The 21,585-nt window shown below is 44.2% G+C and overlaps 1 protein-coding gene across 1 annotated transcript; it reads right to left on the bottom strand.

Annotated features, from left to right (window-relative positions):
• Nucleotides 1-491: 491 nt before the first annotated feature.
• On the bottom strand, nucleotides 492-15,568 carry CCSAP (centriole, cilia and spindle associated protein). The gene is made up of 3 exons (XM_027657420.1): nucleotides 14,891-15,568; nucleotides 6,387-6,670; nucleotides 492-4,549 (listed from the first exon to the last, which is right to left on the bottom strand). The coding sequence occupies exons 1-3, from the start codon at nucleotides 15,195-15,197 to the stop codon at nucleotides 4,376-4,378; spliced, it is 765 nt and encodes a 254-aa protein (XP_027513221.1). The 5' UTR covers nucleotides 15,198-15,568; the 3' UTR covers nucleotides 492-4,375.
• Nucleotides 15,569-21,585: the final 6,017 nt, after the last annotated feature.

Raw genomic sequence — 21,585 nt, 5'->3', positions numbered from 1 at the left:
GTGTATGGCTTGAGTACAGGGCTCCCCTAAGTCCTATAAAAAGTGAATCACATAGAAAAATTTGATTATTTTGTGCAACTCATTTGCATTGTTTTTTATGTGCTGAATGAATTAACACTATAAAAATCTCAAGAAATTGTAAATACAGAGTAGAAATGTGCAGTTTCATTCATCTACTATAGAACCAGCAGCATACAGAACTTCAGTGTAGCCATCTTTTAACAGCTTAAGTTTTCTTATTTGCTTGATTATACTTGTTCTTAGTATGCAGCTTCCTGGTTTTTCCTGTTACCCCTTTTCTCCAAAGTTCTAAATTTAGATTCCCCAAGGCTTCAGCGTGAAGGCACTTCAGACCACTTTACAGCTCTTTTTTCTTATTATAGTGGGGGAAGAAAAGTGGTTCACATCAGGAAAGAATATTAAGGGACTAAAGCACCCTGTAAGGGAGAAAAATCTGAGACCCCCAAAAAGCAAAGAAGAAGCAGTCAAGGCACTTTGTGTCACTCATTTTATTCACGTGTACAAGTTGACACTACGCTATTAAATACAGACAATACAGAAGCATTAAAAACAAGTACTGTTTAAAAACTTTAAAAAACACATATTGCTTCAAGCTTAGATGGTATTTCCCTATTGTTTTTAAAGTGAATTCAGTGCTAACAATAGCTGAGGCAGCTTCCCATTCAATTATACCCCTAATTTCCTGGGGGGCTTACTGTCAAGGTGTTGAATCAGGCTCCATATATGGCTTTGCTGCTGAGTGTGCCATCTGAGCTGGAAAACAAACTGGAACATCCAGGTTCCCACACATAAGGCCCTCAGATTGCTAGCATTTGGTCCCTATCCCAGTAAAAAAAAAGTCAGAGAGGCCTTTATAGTTCAGTGGCACTGCATTATACCATAAAAAATGAAAGCAGATACACTTCTCCCTACATGTTAAAAATTCAATTTAAATGTATATTTGCTACCTGGATAAAATACTTACCAAAAATTCAGGTCTGTCCCTCAGTTTTGTTAAGTTTGGCTCTAAGTTTAGTGATCACCTTGACTATCTCAGCATCCAGTGGAAAAGTCAGTATTTCATAGTTGCAAAGATGTGACAGCAGTGACTGAACAGGCATGCTACTGTATTTTACAGGGACATTCTTAACACAGTTTTCATGGTAACATTTTACACTGTAAACACTAGTCTTCACAACACTATAATTAAATTGCAGCATTACACACTGTAAAATTCCTGTTTCACTTAGCTAAGTACTTTCAGAAGCAAATAGGAATAAACAGTTATTTTCATGAAGACTTTGGAGAACTGAAGGTTTACTGTGTTCTTATCAGAAAAGTTTTATTTCTAAAACAGGAGTGAGAAGCATTCTTCACTTGACTGAATTCAAGAGTCCATGCAAGGCAAAGTTCAGAACTTCCTTAATTGGTAGAGAGATATTTACTATGAATTTTTTATGAGTCCAATTTGAAGCAAAACAGCCACCTCCTGTAAGAATCTATGGAATATAGTTAAAGCTTTTCCATGTGAAAAGTTCTGCTTTACAATTCAATTGGCTTTTCCTTTGTTAATATCACAACACCAACAGTTTTAAGACCAAATACTTTGCACATACAGCTTGCAGTATCCAGAACTATACTATTTCATACAGTCTAAGCAAGCTACTAGCTTTTTAGTCAAATAATGCCCAAATGCAGGAAGGCTGCCTGATTCACAGAATAATTTACCCCTCACTTCAGGCATTTTATTACTTAAACCAAGATAGTACCAACATAGCACCCAGGGATTTTTAGCTACAGACCTTTTGGAAAAGCAAAACAGTGACTCATGTGACCTAATTAGTGTCTCTACTGTCTTCTAAAAAGTGGGGAACAGCTTCTTTATGGGGAACAGCTCTTGACTGGACAAGGATTAGAACTAGATGGTCTCCTCAGTATACAGCAGCCTTGATGCTGTTGAAAATTCTCATGCTTTATTGAACACCTAGAACAAGTCTATTTGAGATGTTTAAAGTTTGGTACCTAATATCCAAGGCAGAAGACTTGTAAGCCTCCCATAATTATTGAAAAAACCAACACCTAACAGGAGATACATCTTCTCCGAAAGTGGATACTTAAGGCAGGCACGATAGTTGTCTTGGCTCCTCCATTCTCTGTGGGAGGAGAGAACCATAGAAGCTGTCTTCAAAAGCATGGCAAGGTGAGTCCTGCCCTACACAATCATGGAAACTGTTGAATGTGACAAAATGCAGTCCATATGCTGTAGTTACAGAAAGCCTACAAAGCCTGTGAGCGACAGGAACAGGCAGAGTTTTTATTGAATAAGGCTGTTAAACACTACTGAATTGGTACTTTGACACTGTTGTTCAAAGCTAGGGTGGCTTTCCAAATTGAACCAGCATCAGAAGCAACCTAAGCATATTTACAGCAGCTATTTAAAGAGGAAAACACAGCATAAAAGGAAATTAAAACAATCTCATGGAGCAAAGGCATCCTCTGGAATCATTTTCCCAGTCTTGGGCACTGTTCTATAGCTTTAGGAAGTTCTAGCCTGTGGTTTATTAGAAGTTGAAATACAGGGATTTTGTTGTGTATAAGACATTCTTAATCATACTTTGCATTCCCAGACTTAAAAGCTATAAGATATTAAATAGGTAACCTTGAACAAGAGTTGTATTTCTATAGCTTTATGCTTAAAAGGCAAGTTTAAAAATCAGATTATAATTTCATGTGTTCTAGAACTTTTTAGTAAGATTAAAATTGTGAGTAATTGAACCTTTACTGATGCAATATAATTGACACTAGGAGGCAGCAGTACTTGGTCCCTTTGTGCAATTGCTTTCAATAACACAATCAAACTTTTCACTAAGTGTGTATACTGTGTTGCAATAGTAATTCTAGAGTCTGGTCTGTCACTGAGAATGAAGCTAAAACTAGTGCAGGCTTCTGCTGCAGAAGTGCAAGTGTGCTTCCTGTGGAAAGTGTCCAGCCTGTAAAAACACAAGCTTCAAAACAGTTAAACTGAGATAACCAACATATGTAACTAACACACAACATGCCTGAACAAAACTTTGAAGCTCACAACTACAGCAATAGTCTGCTTAAAGCGTGGTTATAAAACTGAAAAGATATTTTACAGCCACATGAGGGAAATAACCACTGAGGATATCACAATGACTCTCTTACTACATAGAAGTAGGACCTACGAAGTGAAGATGTTCAAACTCAATTATATGTTCTTGTTTACTAAAGGATACACCCCTCCTACCCCTAGCCCTTGCCCCATCCCCCCACAGTGAGGGGTTCTGCACCAATTCTGAGGCAGAAAGCTTCTCAGGACTTCATCTATGAGTTTTATCGACACATTTTTCAAGTTTAAACCCTTTAACAATGTACTTGTATAGTACCTTCACATGGAATGCATATTGCACTCTGACCCCCACTGAGCATAATAGATATTCTGAAGTGTTAAAAATAGACTTCACTAGAAAGGAGCCAGCCCTCTCCTTCAATGAATTTACATGATTAAGTGTAGACTTAAGTGTGACCACAAGGTTAGTACAGTGGCACAACTCTATACTGGTAGAACAAGCAACTGCATATTGAGCAGTAGCTATCAGATAATGATTGTCTACATTAGTTATTTGGTACAACAGGAACAGCAACAGCAAAACAATCCTGTAGCTGTTTCTTACCCTGAAAATGAGTAGTTTATTCTAATGACCTTAGAAACAGCAATAAAAGTTAGCATCAGCAGATTCTCTAATCAAACAAGGTTTGTTCTGGGGGTTTTTAAAGTTTCTGTGTACAGACAATACTTGGTATTTGCCTGCCTAAAGCATCTACATTTATTAGTGCTGTTTACCAGACCCACTGGCTTCCTGTTACCTGTCTTCATATACTTATTTTGATAAAAGTATTGAATCAAATAGCATTATAAATACAAAGGCACCTCCATCACACCTTAAAAGTCTTTTCCCAACGGTATCTCCCCATGACTTGGATTTTTAAATAGGGGACAACAGATTATTTGTAACCACAATCAAAAAAGTATTTGCTTTGACTCCCTGCATGCTAAGGTTCCCCCCCCCCCCCCCATCCTGAAAGCAAATCAACAGAAGCATTAGAAAAATTCCCAAAAGGGGAATTGTTTAAAAGTTTGGGTAGTTATATCTAAAAGCCTCTTCAAATGTTATGGCTCCAAGGATACACCCATACACCCCACTGTGAGGTAGGTAGCCAAGATAAAAACATTGTAACAAATATTTTAACAGCTGGAAACTCCCTATAAAAACCTTGCATAAGTAGTTTGGTTCCTTGCACCAGTGTCCTGATATGCACAACTTCTTTTGAGGATGCCTAAGGGAATCCAAATTCAGAGAGCTCTTGCTGAGTAGCATCTCATATACTCTGTCATCCAAGGGTTGTCTGCTGGGGAGGGCTTTGTTCGCCAAGCTGTTTCTGCTTCTGCTGATCGTACTCTCCTCTGAGAAAGCTTCCTTTTCTCCACTTGTCTCCTGTTCTTTGCTCGTAGAGCAGACTCATGAATCTAAAAGACCAGAGTTAATATTACAGCAGGAAAACAGCCTAGTAACCCCCCAGGAATGCTGAGAATCGCTTTTTATTTGTCCCGATCCCCCACCCTGAAGAAACAGGGCTTGCGAGCGAGGTTATATTTTCTTCTGTAATTTGTACCACTAACAGAAGCAGAGATTTTTTTTTTCATAAAAAAATTCTTCAAATTCTGTTCTGCATTATCTTTCCTGCTTCCCACTCTTAAATAATTCCAAAAATCTTGAATGTTTCAGTCTTACTCAGACATTCTAAAAACTTCAGTTCTTCTACCATTTAAATTCTTAAGCACCTCTCAATGTCCAAGCATCCCTTAAAATCTGAACCATATTAGTAAAACCAATCCCTAGAGATTCCTTATTAGAGACTAAAGATCTTAATTTTGAACAATATGCTGAACACACAACTACATACATTTTTTTATTAATAAATTATTATGGTTTCCACAAAATTAATCCAAAGATCCAGTTCTATATTTGCTTGCTTCTATCTCCAGATTTAAAACTCTATCTCCCATCTCAATTAGGGGAAAATAACACCTTTCAGACATTCAAGAAAAAGTAACCTCGCTAGTCAGTGAATTCCTGCTTAAAGAAGCATCCTTAGTGAAAAAGCACTGCAGAATTGGAAGTGTTCCAGAAATATTCTGCCCATTCAGTCCAAACCCAAGACCTTTGGTGATCTTAGGCATTCTGTAACTGTTTCTAGCATAAGAAATGTTAGAAGTCTTAAAAGGTATAAATACCTCTGGTCAAGTCAGGCATCAGCCTCTTTTAGGCTTAAACATAAAGAGCCAGTCAACTATTATGAGAACTGACCAAAGCTTATCAATTCAGCAACAGTGTCCATTATCAGGAAAGGCGGTTTCTTTCCAGGGTTGAAAGGCTGAAGTTCCACATTTTGCTCAAAGGGTTGAGCAGTTCAGGAGGGAAAAGGCTGGGCTTCAAACCCTTTCCAAAACAGCCCATCAAAAGCCAGCTCCATCTTGCACATCAAGGCTACCACCCACCTCAACTCTCAAATATCTTGGGTCATAAAGTCAGAACCTACATCAGTAGTAAGAAAAGGACAAGACACTGGCAGGGATACATTAAGGATTATGTTTTAGGAGACTAGGAAAGTTGCAGAAAATAAAGAAATTAATCTGTTTGTTACAACCTTACTGTTTCTAAGCCAGGAAACAGACCTCCAGTACAGCAGAATCCTGATGCTGCCCATGACCATATGAATTTTATTTGTGCTGTTTTGTTAATATTTACACCAGCCCTGTAATCCATCAGCCATCCGATAGACCATTCTGTAGGCAAAGTTTCCTGCTGGCAACCCACCAAAACAGGCTGCTAGACAAGACATTTTAGCAGCCAAGCATTCATACCCTCTCACTGAGACTGGTATTCTAGGAAGTGCCCCAGTAAAAGTCACTCTTTCACACCACGAACACTATTATACACCTGCCTGCTGGGGGATGCCTGGTGCTAACTCCCTGCTGCTTTGCTGTTGTTTTGTTTGAAGTGTAGAAATACATTTCTAACAGCTAGTTAGCAGCCAGTAACACTGTAACAGCCAGAAACAAGATTGCCAAGGTTTAAACAGAATTTCAAGTATTAGTCAAACATGGAAGTTTCAAAACCAAGTAACAGTTAAGAGCTATTTTATCTGGACATCTCAAACCTCTCCGGGTTTGTTTCTAGAACTTATTGCTAGAATCTCCATGCATTCAAATAAAGGGAACCCTGAGCAGTTTTACTTAGATATTAGACATATCTAAGCACTAAGTGGTCACTGCCCTTGACTGAAATGAAGCTTTTACTTACTTCATTCACTGAAGCAGAAGCACAGACATTGTGAGTTTTCTGGCTTCCAGTATCTGTCTGTCTTTCTCCCCATCCATACAGAGCAAATGGATGTTTGTTCTCCTTTGGTGCATCTGTCCTTTGAGGACTTTTGGCTGATTTGCGATCATTACGACTGGACAAGGCACTTCGACTTGGACGTCGTCCTGTACGGCTGGTTTTGTCTGCTTCCTTTGCAGAAGTGTGTTCTACAGTTTTTTCTTGCTCTTCCTTCTCGTGCTTTTCTTGATCTTCTTTTTCTTTCTCTAAAGAAAAAAAAAATTAAAAATTATGCTTTAAGTTCCTAATGACAACATATAAGTGTCTGATTTGCACAGCCTCTCAATACATCATTGAAACTGTGCTTTTTTTAGAAATGGAAGATGTCATTAATTCCTTAGCAACAGACATATACCTTGCTTAAATGTCTTCATTCTTTCTTTAGTGACTACAACACAGTTTTCACATACTTAAAAACGCCTTTCACTGCTGAGGTTACAGATAACCAATAGCTCCAGGCAGAATGTTAATGACTGTTTCCAGTGAACTTCTGTCTTCACTGTTTCATCCTTGCATCTTCCAGACAGCAAACAGATGGACTGCTGAATGCCACATAGATGCTGCCAGCCAGTCAGAAATGAAGTCTGATAAGAGTACGTACAATATTAAATCCCTCATACTGTAAGCTTCCACTGAAAGAAAATGATTCATTTTCAAGCTCCCTGTTTATACATATATTCCTATTATGATTTTCTGTTCATGGAGGAGAGGAGAGTATGAAGCAGAAACCTACAATGTGGTAGACATCACCCTTACTTCACAGAACAGATAGCATGTTGTCCATTTAAAGGACCACTCTCTACAGGCATTTTTCTCCAAGGCTCATGTCACCCACACGTTTAAGCCTTCCATAATAAGGGTCCTCCAGGCACTGGATATGTAGACTAAGATTTGTGAGAAAATTTAAAGGCTGTGTTATTGCAGTTGTGGATCATCACTGAAGGCTGAATCAGCATTATATAAAATATTAAATAATAAAAACACAGGGAAACAACTGTTCCAGAAGATCTAATCTTCTTTCATTATAGTGCTAGGGAGGAACAAGTTTTCCTTTGTTTGTGGCACCGGTTAGGCTGCACCTCAAATCCTGTGTTCAGTTTCAGGCCTCTCACTAAAAGAAGGTCATTGAGGTGCTGTCCAGAGAAGCCAACGGAGCCAGGGAAGGGTCTAGAGAGTAAGTCATGTTAGGAGTAGCAGAAGGAGATGGGGTTGTTTAGCCTGGAGAAAAGGAGGCTCAGGGGGGACCTTATCACACTCTACAACCACCTGAAAGGAGGTTGTAGCCAGATAGGGATTGGTCTCTTCTCCCAGGTAACAAGCAATAGAGCAAGAGGAAATGGCCTCAAGTTGCATCAGGGGAGGTCTAGATTGGATATTAAGAAAAATTCCTTCTCCAAAATGGATGTCAAGCATTGGAACAGCTGCCCAGGGAAGTGGTTGAGTCACCATGCATGGATGTAAAGACATGCAGATGATTCACTTTGGGACATTTACTGGTGGACTTGGTAATGATAAGATAGTGGTTGAATTCAATTTTAAAGGTCTTTTCCAACCTAACTGATTCTGTTATTCTATACTGAGTGAGTCTAATCAAATATACTGCTTACATTAGTGAAATACGACTTTGGAAAAAAGTAAATACACAGAACCCTGTTTTCATTCTTCATCCTGCAAATCTTCAACAGTAGTGTGGACAAGTTGGAAGCGTATGCTGGACATTGAATGTGGCCACTAAGCACTATGGGCACAGACATTGTGATCTGAAGTCTCTGGGACTTCTGGGCCAACCACGCCTTTTATGGAAAAGGCAATTACAGCCTTTTTTTTTAAACAGTATAGGAGTCCACTAGTGACTCCATTTAAGTCCACAGCTTTGAGCATTAGATGCTGCTTTCTTCTAGACACACACAGTGATACACTCAAACTGTGCTGACAAACACACCAAACTTGCAAGTTTTCTACCACACTATCCATTTCTGGTTCTGGTAGGGATGAGCTGCAAGCCACCTCTGTTCCAAGACTCAGAATTTTCAACCACCACCAGCATATGCTGGTATGTACAGAAGGAATTCCTCCACTGGCATAGAAGGGGTTCATCTGGTTTAAGGCTTGGTTACATAGACAACTAGTAAAAATTTTACCCAAGTGTCTTCATCATTAAAACCAGAAGGGATTTCCAATCCTGTGACAAAATAGCAATCATTCCTGATAATTGCTGTGATTTAGCTAGTCAAGGAAGTACATGCCACATCTGACACTGCTTTAATTTCACTTCTGCATGCATCCAGCTCTGATGAAATACAAGTTGTACCTGCCTAGCATATTGGTTAAGCATCCATTTACTCCTGCACTTACTTCATGCTTATAGGATAAAGATATCAAGACTTGCCACATGCCCCAGAATTCCCATAAGGCAAGCCTTACACTCTCTTGCAAGCTATTAGCCTTCCCAGCACGCTTTCCACTTGCTGACAACCAGCACAAAGGCCCTGATGTTCAGGCTTGCCAATACACATCTTCCAATCAGTGCAGGTGTAGCATTCAGCTGCAGATTATATACTGTAGTACAACTGAGTATTTGGTAAAGAGTAGCCAGCAGTAGTAAAGTATTTAGAGCTGTATTTGGTAAGAATTCAATTGAATGTCCCCACAAAACCACCAAAAAAAGTAGTCAAGTCCAAAGGAGTGACAAAGTGAGAACAAAAAATGGCCAGATCAATACCTTAATATTGGGTGCACATAATTTCAGGTATTATAGCTAAGGCTGGATAAAAGGCAAGCAGCAGTGACCTCAGTGTGGTAACAGACCTGCTTTGCGTAGTGTCCTCATCTCTGGGACACACAATTTAACTTCTAAAACAAGACAGCTCATTCATCGTGGCTGCAAACAGAGCAGAGAGCTATCCCCTTACAAAATACTATCTGAACATCTCTCTCTCCACAGCCACTCCTAAAGAGAGGCTGGCTAGATCCATTATCGGAAGGGAGCACTGTTTTGAGAAAATAAAACACTGAAAGGGGGCATATTGCTGTCAATTCTGAAACAGGAGTGCTTTGATTCTGAGAAGGTGTTCCATCCTCTGTTCAGGGGAAAATGGCATCTTCCTTCCCTACAAAGGAGGGTGGAGCAACACTGAGTGGCATTTAAAGACTTAAAAATAATGGAAAGTGGGGGGATCTGCAACTGTATGGATACTTTAGCTTTAAAAAACAAGGCAATAGCCATGCCTAGGGATGCTGCTCACTAGGATATAGCTCCAGCTGGTAAAGAATTGATTGAGCCAGCTTGTCCCAAAATAGCAATAAAAGCATATGGGTAAATGACACACAGAGGCCTGTTGTGCACAGTCTTACAGTAAATGCTGTATGCCAGAGTGCACTGTAGCACTTATGAGCACCTACTATTAAATCAGGTATTTCAATGAATTCACTCCTATTGTGCATTTATGCAGAATTCTACTGGTGAAGGCACAAGGCAGATATCTAACAGTTATTTAAATCTTTTACTTAAAGCTATAGTTTATATCCAAGCCATTGCTAGACAGCCCTTTTCACAGGAAGACAGAAAAACAGCAGCTGATAGCAGGACTTAGACCCCAGCTGCTCAGGGAGTCCAGGTACCAGCAACACCTACCCATCTCCTCCTTCCCATGCAGAGCAACCAGCTCCAGCAGACACAGGAAACTCAGAACTGACTGGCTTGCAGCACTACAGGGATTAGACAGGAGAGGGAAAAAGCTAGAAACATTTAAAACTGCATCGTGGGTGCTAAGCAGAGCACACTGGATGGACAGGAGGGGATTAAGTGCTTAACAGACAGAACAAGGCTGTTAGGCCCACCCGATATTGCTGTTGAAAGCTCCTGCCCAGAAGAGGTCACTTAAACCCTGCTGCATCGCCCTGCTTGCATAACAGCTCCACTCCAGGCTCAAGCAGGAAAAGCTTAAGTGGATCTTTCCTCTCCCACAACATTGTATGCTCCGTGGGGCAGACAGGACCCCCATTTCAAAGGCCCTGCTGACTTACTGAGAGTATCAGCAACCTTCTGATTAAACCCACAGGCCAGGTCGTAGGGGTCAACAGTATTATCTCTATATAAAATCGTTGTCTCTTTACAGCACTACCTCAGGATCAGAAGCACTTTGTTCTTGAACTGCAACTGGCAGAACTTGAAGTTTCCTACTCTAGTACAAACACCTCCACCAATGGGATAGGGCTTCAAGGCCTCTTGAAAGGGGCATATATTTGGTTGTGGGTATGAGTAGACTACAGCTGGGTAGAAAATAGCTACTACAGCTGAAATACATTGCATCATTTCTTCAAGGCAGATCTTATATGATGCAGTACTGGAGTTAGCATCCACACAGCAGCTCACAGTTGGTCAGATTCACACAAGCTTCATCTGCAGCAGAGTTCAGAGAGTAATGACTAGTTTGGCTTGTTAGCAAAGCTTGTTTCCAACAAAAAAAATTGGAGCAACTTTGAATAATAATCCTATAAACCCCTGAACTGACACCCTTGTCTTCTTTCCCCACCACAAGCTACTCCTTCCCATATTCTTGGGCCAGCAAATACACCTGCAACATGATGACAGACAAGATCAGGGAACAAGTATGGAATTGGACCTTCTTCTGAATTGCACTAATCCAGATCAGTCACTTTCCAAATACTGTTGAGGCAGCTGTTTTGATGGCAGCTTGTCACTGCTGTCACTTAAGACCACTGCACAAAATGCTGAAGGCAAAATGGCAATAAGGATTGAAAGGTGCCTTCATCCTGCATGCCTGTGCAGCAGTGTCATTTCACAAGCAACAGGTCTGACAGCAGCACTGCTGCCAAGAGCTTCTATCTTTTACTTACCAGCCCACTGGGTTCTGTTGACAGCTTTAAGGATGTGTCTACACCACAACTACACCCGTTGATTTAGGTCAAGATTTTGTTGGATTATGTTTAAAGCACATCTGTGCCTGAGCATGTTCCATGGAAGAATTCCAGAAATCATTGCTGCAAGTGAGGGCCCAGAAGGAATTAACCCAAAGTTGCCCCCAAACACACCCTAGTATCACTCAGCTGTAGATTCAGGGCAAGATAGAGTGACAAAGAACCTTTGTCCCAGGTGCTATCCCAGGTGTTCACATTGGTAGTATTTTAGAGCAACACCAGTAAACCTTAAAGCCAAGCTGCCTACATCCACTTTCTCCACACACACCAGAAGCATTCACAGACTTTTACAAACACATAGAGGCTCATCTTAATGAGGAAAAGAAGCAACCAGGGGTGACCAGAGCACACACACCATTATGAATTGGATTTACCTCAGATCTTAGTCAACATTACTGCTGGCTATACACACTTGGCCACAAGCACTGTTCATACCATTCAGACAGAAATCAGATTTCCCACAGAACAGCAGGAAGCAGCAGTAGCCAGGTAACAACTGGGATGCTACAGCATGTGGGTGGATGTCAGATTCAAAAGACAAAAGATGTCACCAATATGAGCACACTCAGCTACCCCCACAGTGTAATTAAGTTCTTTCAGAGTGAAAAAAAAAAAAAAGGCAGTTGAATAATGGAAGCTTCACAGAGTGGTAGTTTCTATGTTATCTCCTCCACATGTTTTAATTAGCCAGCCACTAAGCAGAAGAAAAATACATTCTTATAATTGTCCAATACTGAATGAGTCACCTGCTTGTGTATTTGCATGTTCATTAAGATGCAATAAATATCCACTAAATCCAGCTGCCTAAGCAGAATTGTTTTCAGTCCTTTTGCTAAGGACTTGGCAAAGCTCTTCAATAATTGCAGAACTTAAAAATGTTTATCCTAAGGCACTTAGCAAAGAAATTAAGCTTAAGTACAGATTTTTCTCCCACTATAGGTACAAGAAGCAAGGACCTTATAGAACATCAGGCATTCCCTTAACGCAGCAATGGCAAAATTGATCAGTTACAGAGGCACAATTGCCCAAAATCCTACAGCTTGGTAGACCACTGTTGCTCCACAGTCCCTTTGTCACTGACACAGTACTGAGGACATGACTATGCATGAACTGGATAGTCACACACCCCACCACTGACGACAGAAAGTGCCATCAAGCTTTCATCCTCTGCCAAAAATGACCCAACCAGAATCAGACTACCAAGTAACTCCAGTTGGATCTTTCCCCTGGGAGCAGTCTGGGAGAGCATCAGGGAGTAGGTTGAGGAGTGAGCAGAGCATCCTGGCCAGCAGACTCTAGCCTTGGCAACTGCCAGTCCCATCCAGATTGTAGCAGGCTTACCTACTCTATCCACAAGCTCAATGAGAAGAATGAAGAGAAATTCTAGTCCCTACCACAACTGACCCAGATTAGTATGTATTCAAACTGCATCACAAAAGGGGGGAATGTCAAGTTCCAAGAGCAGCTTCAATAGCTTCCACCCTCCTCCCACTAGAAGCCAAGCCTTTAAACAGCATTGCCTTTTGCCATGCAACCGTTCCCCAGCCTTTTGGAATTCCGTAGTACTTCTCACTGAGGTGCTGCATATGTCTTCCTCTCACACTCCCAGTCTAACTTCCTCAAGGCCTGATCTAGGAAAGCACAAACAGGGCCATTAATACTTTGTTACATACTGGTGAGCTAGGGTGCTTCCATCACTGCACAGCTGTTGCAGTTTAACCCCAGCCAGCAACTAAGTATCACACAGACACTCACTCCTCAGTGGGATGGGAAAGAGAACCAAAAAAACTCATGGATTGAGATAAGCACACTTTTATAATGGAAGTAAAATATAATAATGAAAAGGGAGACAAGAAGATAAAAGAATAAAACCCAAGAGAAATTAGTGCTGCCCATAATAAAATTGCTCACCAGCTGCAGACTGATGCCCAACCCATCCACAAGCAGGATTGGTGGCTCCTGGCCAACCCCCTCCAGTTCATATATCATGCCCCTCCAGGGCATGATACTCTACGGTACAGAGTATCCCTTTGGCCAGTTTGGGTCAGCTGTCCTGGCAATACTCCTTCCCAGCTTCCTGTGCACCTGCTCACTAGTATGGGAAACTGAAAAGTCCTTGATTTAAGATGAGCACTGCTGAACAATAACAACAACATCAGTATATTATCAGCATTATTCTCATACTGAATCCAACACTCAACATGTACCAGCTACTAGAAATAAAATTATCTCTATCCCAACTGAAACCAGGACAACATTGTGGAGGTGGGGTACACAACCCTGGCAGCCAGCAGCTGTGTGCACACCTCCCCCGCCCCCCCCTCCATGGGGCCTAGGTACCACAGGCCCACCCAGCCAAGAGGACTACAGCTCACTGAAGAACCCAACATCACTGGCATGCTCTGAAACATCAGGCCTCTTGAACAGATGATAACATAGCTAAATGAATACTGTTTAGCCTTGAATATCAGAATACAGATCATTCTGGAAACCTCAGGCCCCAAAGAACATTGAATCAGATTAGTTTCCCCACTCCAAACAAGCACATCTAACTCCAAGAAAAAAAAAGAAAAAGGCAACATGAAGTTGACTGAACAATTCTCAAGGATTTTCCCTGCTACTGTACAATAGATATATATGACTGATTCAAAACACATTGCAAAGCACCAATCAATGGCTGCCAGATACAGTATTCTCTCATTACAAGTAGGAGACAATATCTTATGGAACAGAAGAATACCAGCTTAGGAAGCTTGACAGTGCTGTTATCTCTCTACCCACTCTATGTAGTTAGATCTTGAGACATCAAAAGGCAGCTCCTCTGCCCAAAGAGAACAAAATGTTCTCAGCTCTGCACCTGCTCAGCTTATGAAGTTGCCTGTACTCAGCTGTGAACCCAAGACCAAACCTCAGGTGGCATTAAGAACCAAGTGTTCAGCCGACACAGATTATTTGTGCAAATCCAGGAAAGCAGTTGCGTTAAGTACCAGCCACTGGCATACAGTCCACTTGCCACTGCTTTCGCCGGAGAACCTGCTTATATAATTGCAGCGATGTTCCGCTCCCATGGCAACAGTTTACATAAGTGGCTGTGACTCAGGATGAGAGTTACCACCACCACTTGGCTCTTTAAAGAGCCACCTCCGATGCCGCAGCTATGGCTTCTCCGCAGGCCTAGCAAGGACCCGGCTAAAGCGCACTAGGGCTCCGGCTGATGAGTGATGCCACCGCCAGGCTGGCTGAGCTGGGAGCGGGTAAGATGCTCCAGGCGGCGGCCGGGTGCCCCCGCACGGTCACCCCGCTGGGCCTGGATCAGGGCCCGGGATGGGGGATCAGCATCCCCCGGCACGGCAGGGCGGCCCGGGCAGAGCCATCCCTACCGTGCCCTGCAGAGCAGGGCAGGGCAGCACGGCCTGGCCGGAGGGACCCGGGACTCGAACCGCACGGGACACACGTGTCCCCCCCGCCATCCCCGCACTGCCTACCGGGGCTCGCCCGTCCCGTCTCGCTCGGCGCTGCCGCTGCCGCTCCGGCCGCCGGCGGCTCCTCCTCCTGCGCGGCCGCGGGGCTGCCGGCGCCCGGCGGCGAAGGGGACGCGGCGGTGCTGCCGCCACCGCTGCCGCTGTCCTGCTCCCAGCCGTCCCAGAGCCAGGGCCGGTGCGCCTGCTCCAGGAGCCGGCGGCTGAGGCGGTAGTGCAGCAGCTCCAGGTAGCAGGCGCCGCACGACTCCCATTTGGGCTCCTTGAAGCGCTTCATGTACTCCGTCTTCACGCGGCGCGCCGGCACCACCATGGCGGGGCCGGGAGCGGGAGCCGGGAGCCGCAGCCGGGAACCGGGATCCGCCGGTGGAGCCCGCCCCCTCCCGCTGCAACGTTTAAATCCAAACAGCGGCGCCCGGCTCCGCCCCCGACCGCTCCGCGGGGGGAGCGGGAGGAGCAGGGGGGGAGGTACAGGGAACTGGATGAGATAAAATGAAAATAAACGAAAAATAAAGTAAAATAAAAAATACACTACACAGCACCGCAGCCCTGGGCCCGGGTGCTCCCTGCATCAGCCGGGGCTCCGGGAAAACCTCCCCGCAGCCCGGCTGAGGGGGTAGCCTGGCGATGCGCAGCTTCTGTCGGGGGACATTTAAGCCCAGCGAGTCCGTGCGGTGCGTCAGAACTGATGCAACTGCAGCTCTTTCTGCGTGCGGCACCCCGGGCCGCGGGGTAACCGCGGGGGGAGCTGCTGGTTTCTGCTCTGCTTCTGCAAGACCAAAAAAGATGGTCTGCAGCCGGGACCCGGGACCGGAGGGAGGCGAAGGCATCTGCAACAACAGGGACCTCTCTCCACTTTGCACTAATCTGTTTTAAAAACCCGTCTCCAGCGAGCACCGGAACAGGATTCACCTAATCCAGCTCTGCGCTAGCCGACCGCCGTCACTTGGGTTATGAAGCGCTTCGGAAACAAATGCAGAAACCAGAGCGTCCTCCGCCCTGCTTGGCTGCCCACCCACACATGGACACGCACCCTCGGTTCTTCAGCGATTTCTGGGTATTTCCTTCTCTCTCACACACCTCGTATTTAGGGCATCGCACTGAATCGTGCCCCTGTGGGACATGATTGTCCTTGGGGAGGGTTGCTGCAGTGCCTTTGCCACAGCATCACGCACATTTCACAGCACCCCTCTGAGAGGGCCAAGCCGCTGGCCTGCTGCAAACACCCTGTTCTGAGCACCTGCAAACCTGATTCCCCCTTGCCATGCGCAAGCTCTGCACAGTGGCTCTCCGGCCGCCTCTCCGGTCCCCATTCCGACACACGGGGGCACTGACGGATTTTCAGAAACAGTTCTAGGAAACTGCTGCTCTCTTTTTTTTTTTTTTTTTTTTTAATTGATAAGGAAGCAAACATTATTTTTCCCTGCTCTGACTGACAGAAATGGAAAAAAGCAAGCTGACACAGATACCGGGGTGGAAAATGCTGGCCAGGACTCTTCGGTGTAACAAAAGTGCTGGTAGCTTTAAGGTGAGGGGGTGGGGATTACATACAGCACCTCTGCCTGTGAGGTACATTGATACAATCCTCAATACAGCTAACATAACCAAATTGACTTAGTTTAACTGATGCTCAGACTGACCAGAATATAGCTCTGTTTTCAAGTGAACTGATTGAGTGAGCCTTTGCCACTCCGTGCTACCCAGGCATGAGTGAGAGGGGCACAGATGTTGTCTGACCTTTCAGAACCACCAGGATATTCCCCTCTAGCCCTAACAGCCCCCCAGCCCTTGCGATTATCTCCACAGCCTGTGAGAGCAGGATATTGGGCAAATCGAGGGGCCCCCTCCACGATTCAGGAAAATGCCGTCAGGAGAGGCCAATTGCACTGGCATCCAGTGCCTGGTGCTGCAGGCAGGCACACTGTACATCTGCATTCATAAACCTGTTAAGCTTCATTTTAAAACCCATTAATGCTTCTCCAGCTCCCTTCAGCTCTGCTGTCTGCTCACAGGGGTAGGTGGTGAGAGAGCTACAAGGGAGCAGAGTCTGGGCAGTGTATTTACTGGGAAGAGAGGCACAGAAATAGCACTCCTGATGTGACTACCATCACGCAATGGCTTCAAGTACAAGAGAGAGCTCCTGAGAGCACCTTCTTGCCATGCTGTGCCACACATGGTGCCCTACATGCAGAGCATGTAGGATGTGCAGGAGCCTTGCCCACATGCTTCGTTGCAATAAAACCAGGCAGATGCAGCAGTTTTCCCCCTCAGTGCTATCCTGGAGATTACATTTGGGAGCTGCCTCGCTCATTCATTATGTCTGCTGAGGGCTTCAGTGGCATCTGGGTTGTCCCTGATGCCTTCTCCTGTTGCCCTCAGTGGTACCTCTGTGGTCCCACTGCTGTCCAGCCACATCCTCAGCACCATATGCTGCAACAGAGGGTATTTCTTGGAAAATAACAGAGAACAATAGATATAGAAATGCCCGTAACTGAAGCACAAGAGAAGGCTGCTGTATCAGTGCTAACCAAAGAGGAAAGAAGATTGCTCCCCAGTTAACTTGGACTCTGGCTTGGACAGCTGACCTGAACTGGCTTAGGGGTATTCTTTACCACAGAATGTCATTCCTAGTATATAAACTTCCTGGGACCTTGCCCAGGAACCACTGATTGCTGCTCAGGGATGAGCTGGGCATCTGTCAGTGGGTGGTGAGCAACTATATTGTGCATCACTGGTTTCTCTTGGGTTCTATGTCTCTCTCCTCCTCATGTTTATTGCTGTCATTATATATTATTATTGTTATTATTATAATTAGTATTAATTTATTTTACTTTATTTCAATTATTGGACTGTTCTTACCTCAACCCACAAGTTTAATGTGTTTTTTTCTCCTGATTCTCCTCCCTGTCCCACCAGGGGGGTGAAGGGAGTGAGCAAACCACTGCTTAGTAGTGAGTTGTCAGCTGGGATTAAACCCTGACACCAGTTTAAGAAGACACACCTATATCAGAGGCACATGGTTACTCTCTGATGGCTTTTCCCACTCCTGATAGAGAAGGAAGTAATCACCTTCTGCAGGACCAAACTTCTCCTTGTGTTCCCATAAATCTACTGCCCAATCATTCATCCATGTCTCAGCCTTCACACAGGAAACGCCAGAATAGCAAACTCCAGATCCTGGTACACTATTGTTTTCTGCAATTTTTTTCCTAAACTCTGGCCTCTTCAGAACAGGCACCTATTTTTCATAACAGCCTGCAAGGTGGCAGTGCTTTGTGAATAACACAGTACTGTTGGTAACTGCTTCCACCCATCCTCTCCATTGTACCACAGCAGGTTTAGTACACTTGCTGGTATGAAGATGAATGTCCAACTGCCCATGTGCTATGAGGTGATCTGCACCTTCACACTACTGCTCAAGTTTCTCAGTTGCAGCCCAACCCTCCTATCCAAGGGTTTGCATGTACATCCCACAGTGCCTGGGGGACAAGTAGTTTCTGGGTTTGGAAAGGAACTGGGGAACTAGGAACTGTCCTAGTTAGAACAGCTGGGACCAGTTCATCACTGGATGGGTGTAGCCCAAAACTGTATATTCTATAGCCTTCCATGCCATTTTCCAGAAACTGTTGTCAATAGACTATTTGCACCCTCTGCCCAGAGCAGCCTGACTCCTCAGGCTATAAACTAGGTGTTAAGAGGCCTGTGAGATTAGAGGATGCTCTTGTCCTCACACCCTTTGTGGAGGTCCCTGCCCTGAGGGAAGTGCTGGGCATTCCTGCCTGAACTGGAGAATATATAATCTTGGAGTCTTGGAACTTTTTTTACCACTCATGGGATCCAGAGGAAGACTGCAGACCACCACTCTCAACCAGACTGAGACCACCACTCTCGACTGGACTGCAACCACCACTTTTCAACCAGACTGTAACCACCACCCTCGACCGGACTGCAATCATCACTCTTGACCAGACTGCAACAGCACTCTCACCAACAAGTTTTTCCCCTCTCCCTTTACTTTGGACTCAGGGGGCCCAATTGTTTCTCTGTATAATTCTACTTATTGTATTATTTTATTAAATTGTTATTCTGACTTATAATCTCTCTTTTGAGTTGAGTTCATTTCCCCTGCTGGTTTACCTTTAAACCAGCACAGGACCATTTGTATAAAAAGAGTTACAACAGAAGTGTGCAGAGACACGCAGCAGCGCTGATATTGAAATTCACATGTTGCCTAAGGATGATGCAAGCAGCAGCTGCAGCTATTGGGAGGGTTCTCCATGGCCTGCCACAATCTATCTTCACACTTACAGTGTAGCCAGGCAACAGGGCCCAACATCCCAAACCAGCTCCAGAGACATTCGGCAGCTCTGGGGCGGGATGCTGAGACAGTCCTGGGTGGAGAACAAATCCTCCCTCACCCCTCCAGCTAGAGCCAAGCAGCTCTGTATGTGCCAGACAATAATCATTCACCATCCTTGACATAGCAGCTCTGGATATTCTCAGTGTAGCTGTATAAACATTATTATTAATTTAATCCTAATGAGTTTTGGCTTCGATACCTCATGGCAGAGACTTCCAGGAGCTGAGAATCAGTTATTAAATGATTCCTAAATGAGAAAGTACAATATTTATGAGGCTGATACTAATACTAGAGTTTCCTCCCTTGTATATTTTGCTGGGGGTTTGCCTTCACTAAAAAATGAAATAAAGACACCATTTGAACCATAACACATGAAATTCTAAACATGCTTTTTCCTTTTAAAGCACTTTTCTCCAGGGGATCTTAGTTATGCCTCTTAACCCTTATTATTGCTCCTCTATGAGTAGCAAATCATGTGACCAGGCAGGTTGAGAGTTTCAAATCAGATGCATGGTAGATGACTAATTGATCCCAAGCCCCAGGAGTCCTGATTTCCTCCACTACCTCTGTTTGAATGGGAGCCCCAGAGCTTCTCACTAGGGAGGAGAGCAGCCTGGCCTAGAAAACAGTTTTATTTCTATCTGAAATAACCACGGAAAAGTTAACAGCAGAGAGATAGTCTGATTTTTATTCAAAAAGTAGCACGTAATGAAAAATGAGCATGAATGTTATTTTGCAGAGTATGGTCACAGAAAGACACACAGGTAGTTTACACGAGCTTTCGACTTGCAGTCTTTTGCCACTACACCCCTCTCTGGTTCCAGGCAATGAGGGGGAATAATGGACAGTTTATATGTAGTAGGAGTGGAAAATTACATGTCAGCACATCTTTCAGATCCACAGACTGGCTTCCAGCTGAATTAGGAGCTGTCAGGATCTTAAACTGGGCTGCTGAGTTTGTTTGGGTAAAATCTGGAGGAGAGAGAAACTGGAGAAAAGAAACAAGCTGTTTCTTATTTGCATTTCTTTAAGTATTTAACTGCATAAAACCCAAATCAGCAAGAAAATTTTGCCAGACAGGGTAAAATCATAGTCTTCCTGTGAAACTCTACCTCACCTAGATCAGTGAATCTCTGCCGAATACCGGGGGTAGCCATCCCAATCACTTCACAAAACAAACCATCACGCTGTTAACAGTAATCCCGCAGATGGAGGTTCTTTGATTTCATGGGCTATTATCTTTCTAGGTCTGCACCAGCTGCCAATAGGGTAACACTGTCATGGGAGAAGGATCAGAAGAGTCAGTCTGAATGCTCTGTGTGGCAGGTTAGTTAACAGTAGTGCACTTGGCTGCAGAAGTCCCGCAGAACTGCCTGATCCTGGGAAACTCGACCATGGCCATCACGGGTTATGACCTGCTGGGGAAGCCCTGAAATCCCTCTTCCTGTATCATAAATCCTGTTACTTGTACAAATCTCACATTTTTCTTGGAGCAACTTGAATCTTTTTACCATTACAGCCAAGTAGCTGTGCCTCTGAGCACACACAGCAGCATAGTTTACAGCAACTTCAGCCACTCCTCTGAGTCTTATCAAAGGTCCACGCTTTCCATCCACTTTTCTAAAAGATGTAAAGAGAGATGTAGTTCCTTGGGTTTTGTGCTAGGAAAGTGGTCAGGAGCAGGGAGAGGCATCTTCCACTGCTGAGTGTCCTCTGGTTGCTGCAGCTCTGAGTCCTGGACTGGGCACTCAGCGAGGCTGGCTGTTCACCACATGGTGTGAATGCAGTTCAGCTCCCAGCTTTAAAACTGTTGCAGTGGCAAAGAATAAAGTCCATCCTGGTGTCAGCCCTTTTTTCCCTCTCTTTTTCTTCCTGGCTCCTTAAGATTACGAGGTTGCATACCACCGCTGAATGGTCAAGGGAAGGGAATAGGTTTTATGGCCTGCAGTAACAGGATACTTGTCAAGATACTGCCCCCAGCAACACATTTTCAGGCTGCCCACTCAGTCTGAGGAAAATCCAAGTACAGACTCACCAGCTGAGTAAGTGGCAGGAGAATTGGGAGACTTTCCCCAAACGCTCTCTTTTTATCTCCTGCTTAAGCAGCCTCAGTGACAGGCAGGCTGGCTGGTGACCCTGGATGCTCACCCCACACTTCTCTTCTTCCCAAGTGGCTAGTGAACAGGGTGTAAATCCAGATTCAGCTGCTCCCTGAAAATCCACATGTATTCACTTGCCATGTCCAACTTGGGGATCTGCAAAAGGCTTGGGGCCACTGTGGGAACCTGCAGCCACCTCTCCTTCACCATGCTTAAAGGGAATAGTTCAAAACAAAGCTAGC

The sequence above is a fragment of the Corapipo altera genome, unplaced genomic scaffold (assembly GCF_003945725.1).
Source record: "Corapipo altera isolate COAL_440 unplaced genomic scaffold, ASM394572v1 2c, whole genome shotgun sequence".
Classification (NCBI taxonomy): Eukaryota; Metazoa; Chordata; class Aves; order Passeriformes; family Pipridae; genus Corapipo; species Corapipo altera.
This window is presented reverse-complemented; position numbering and strand designations above follow the sequence as displayed.

What these genes read in the sequence shown, in the direction of transcription:
- CCSAP (XM_027657420.1), bottom strand. Translation starts at nt 15,197, where the DNA reads ATGGTGGTGCCGGCGCGCCGCGTGAAGACGGAGTACATGAAGCGCTTC. An exon ending in GACGGGACGGGCGAGCCCCG is followed by an intron (nt 6,671 to 14,890) that starts GTAGGCAGTGCG and finishes TTTTTTCTTTAG; the next exon opens with AGAAAGAAAAAGAAGATCAA. An exon ending in CTTCTGCTTCAGTGAATGAA is followed by an intron (nt 4,550 to 6,386) that starts GTAAGTAAAAGC and finishes CTGGTCTTTTAG; the next exon opens with ATTCATGAGTCTGCTCTACG.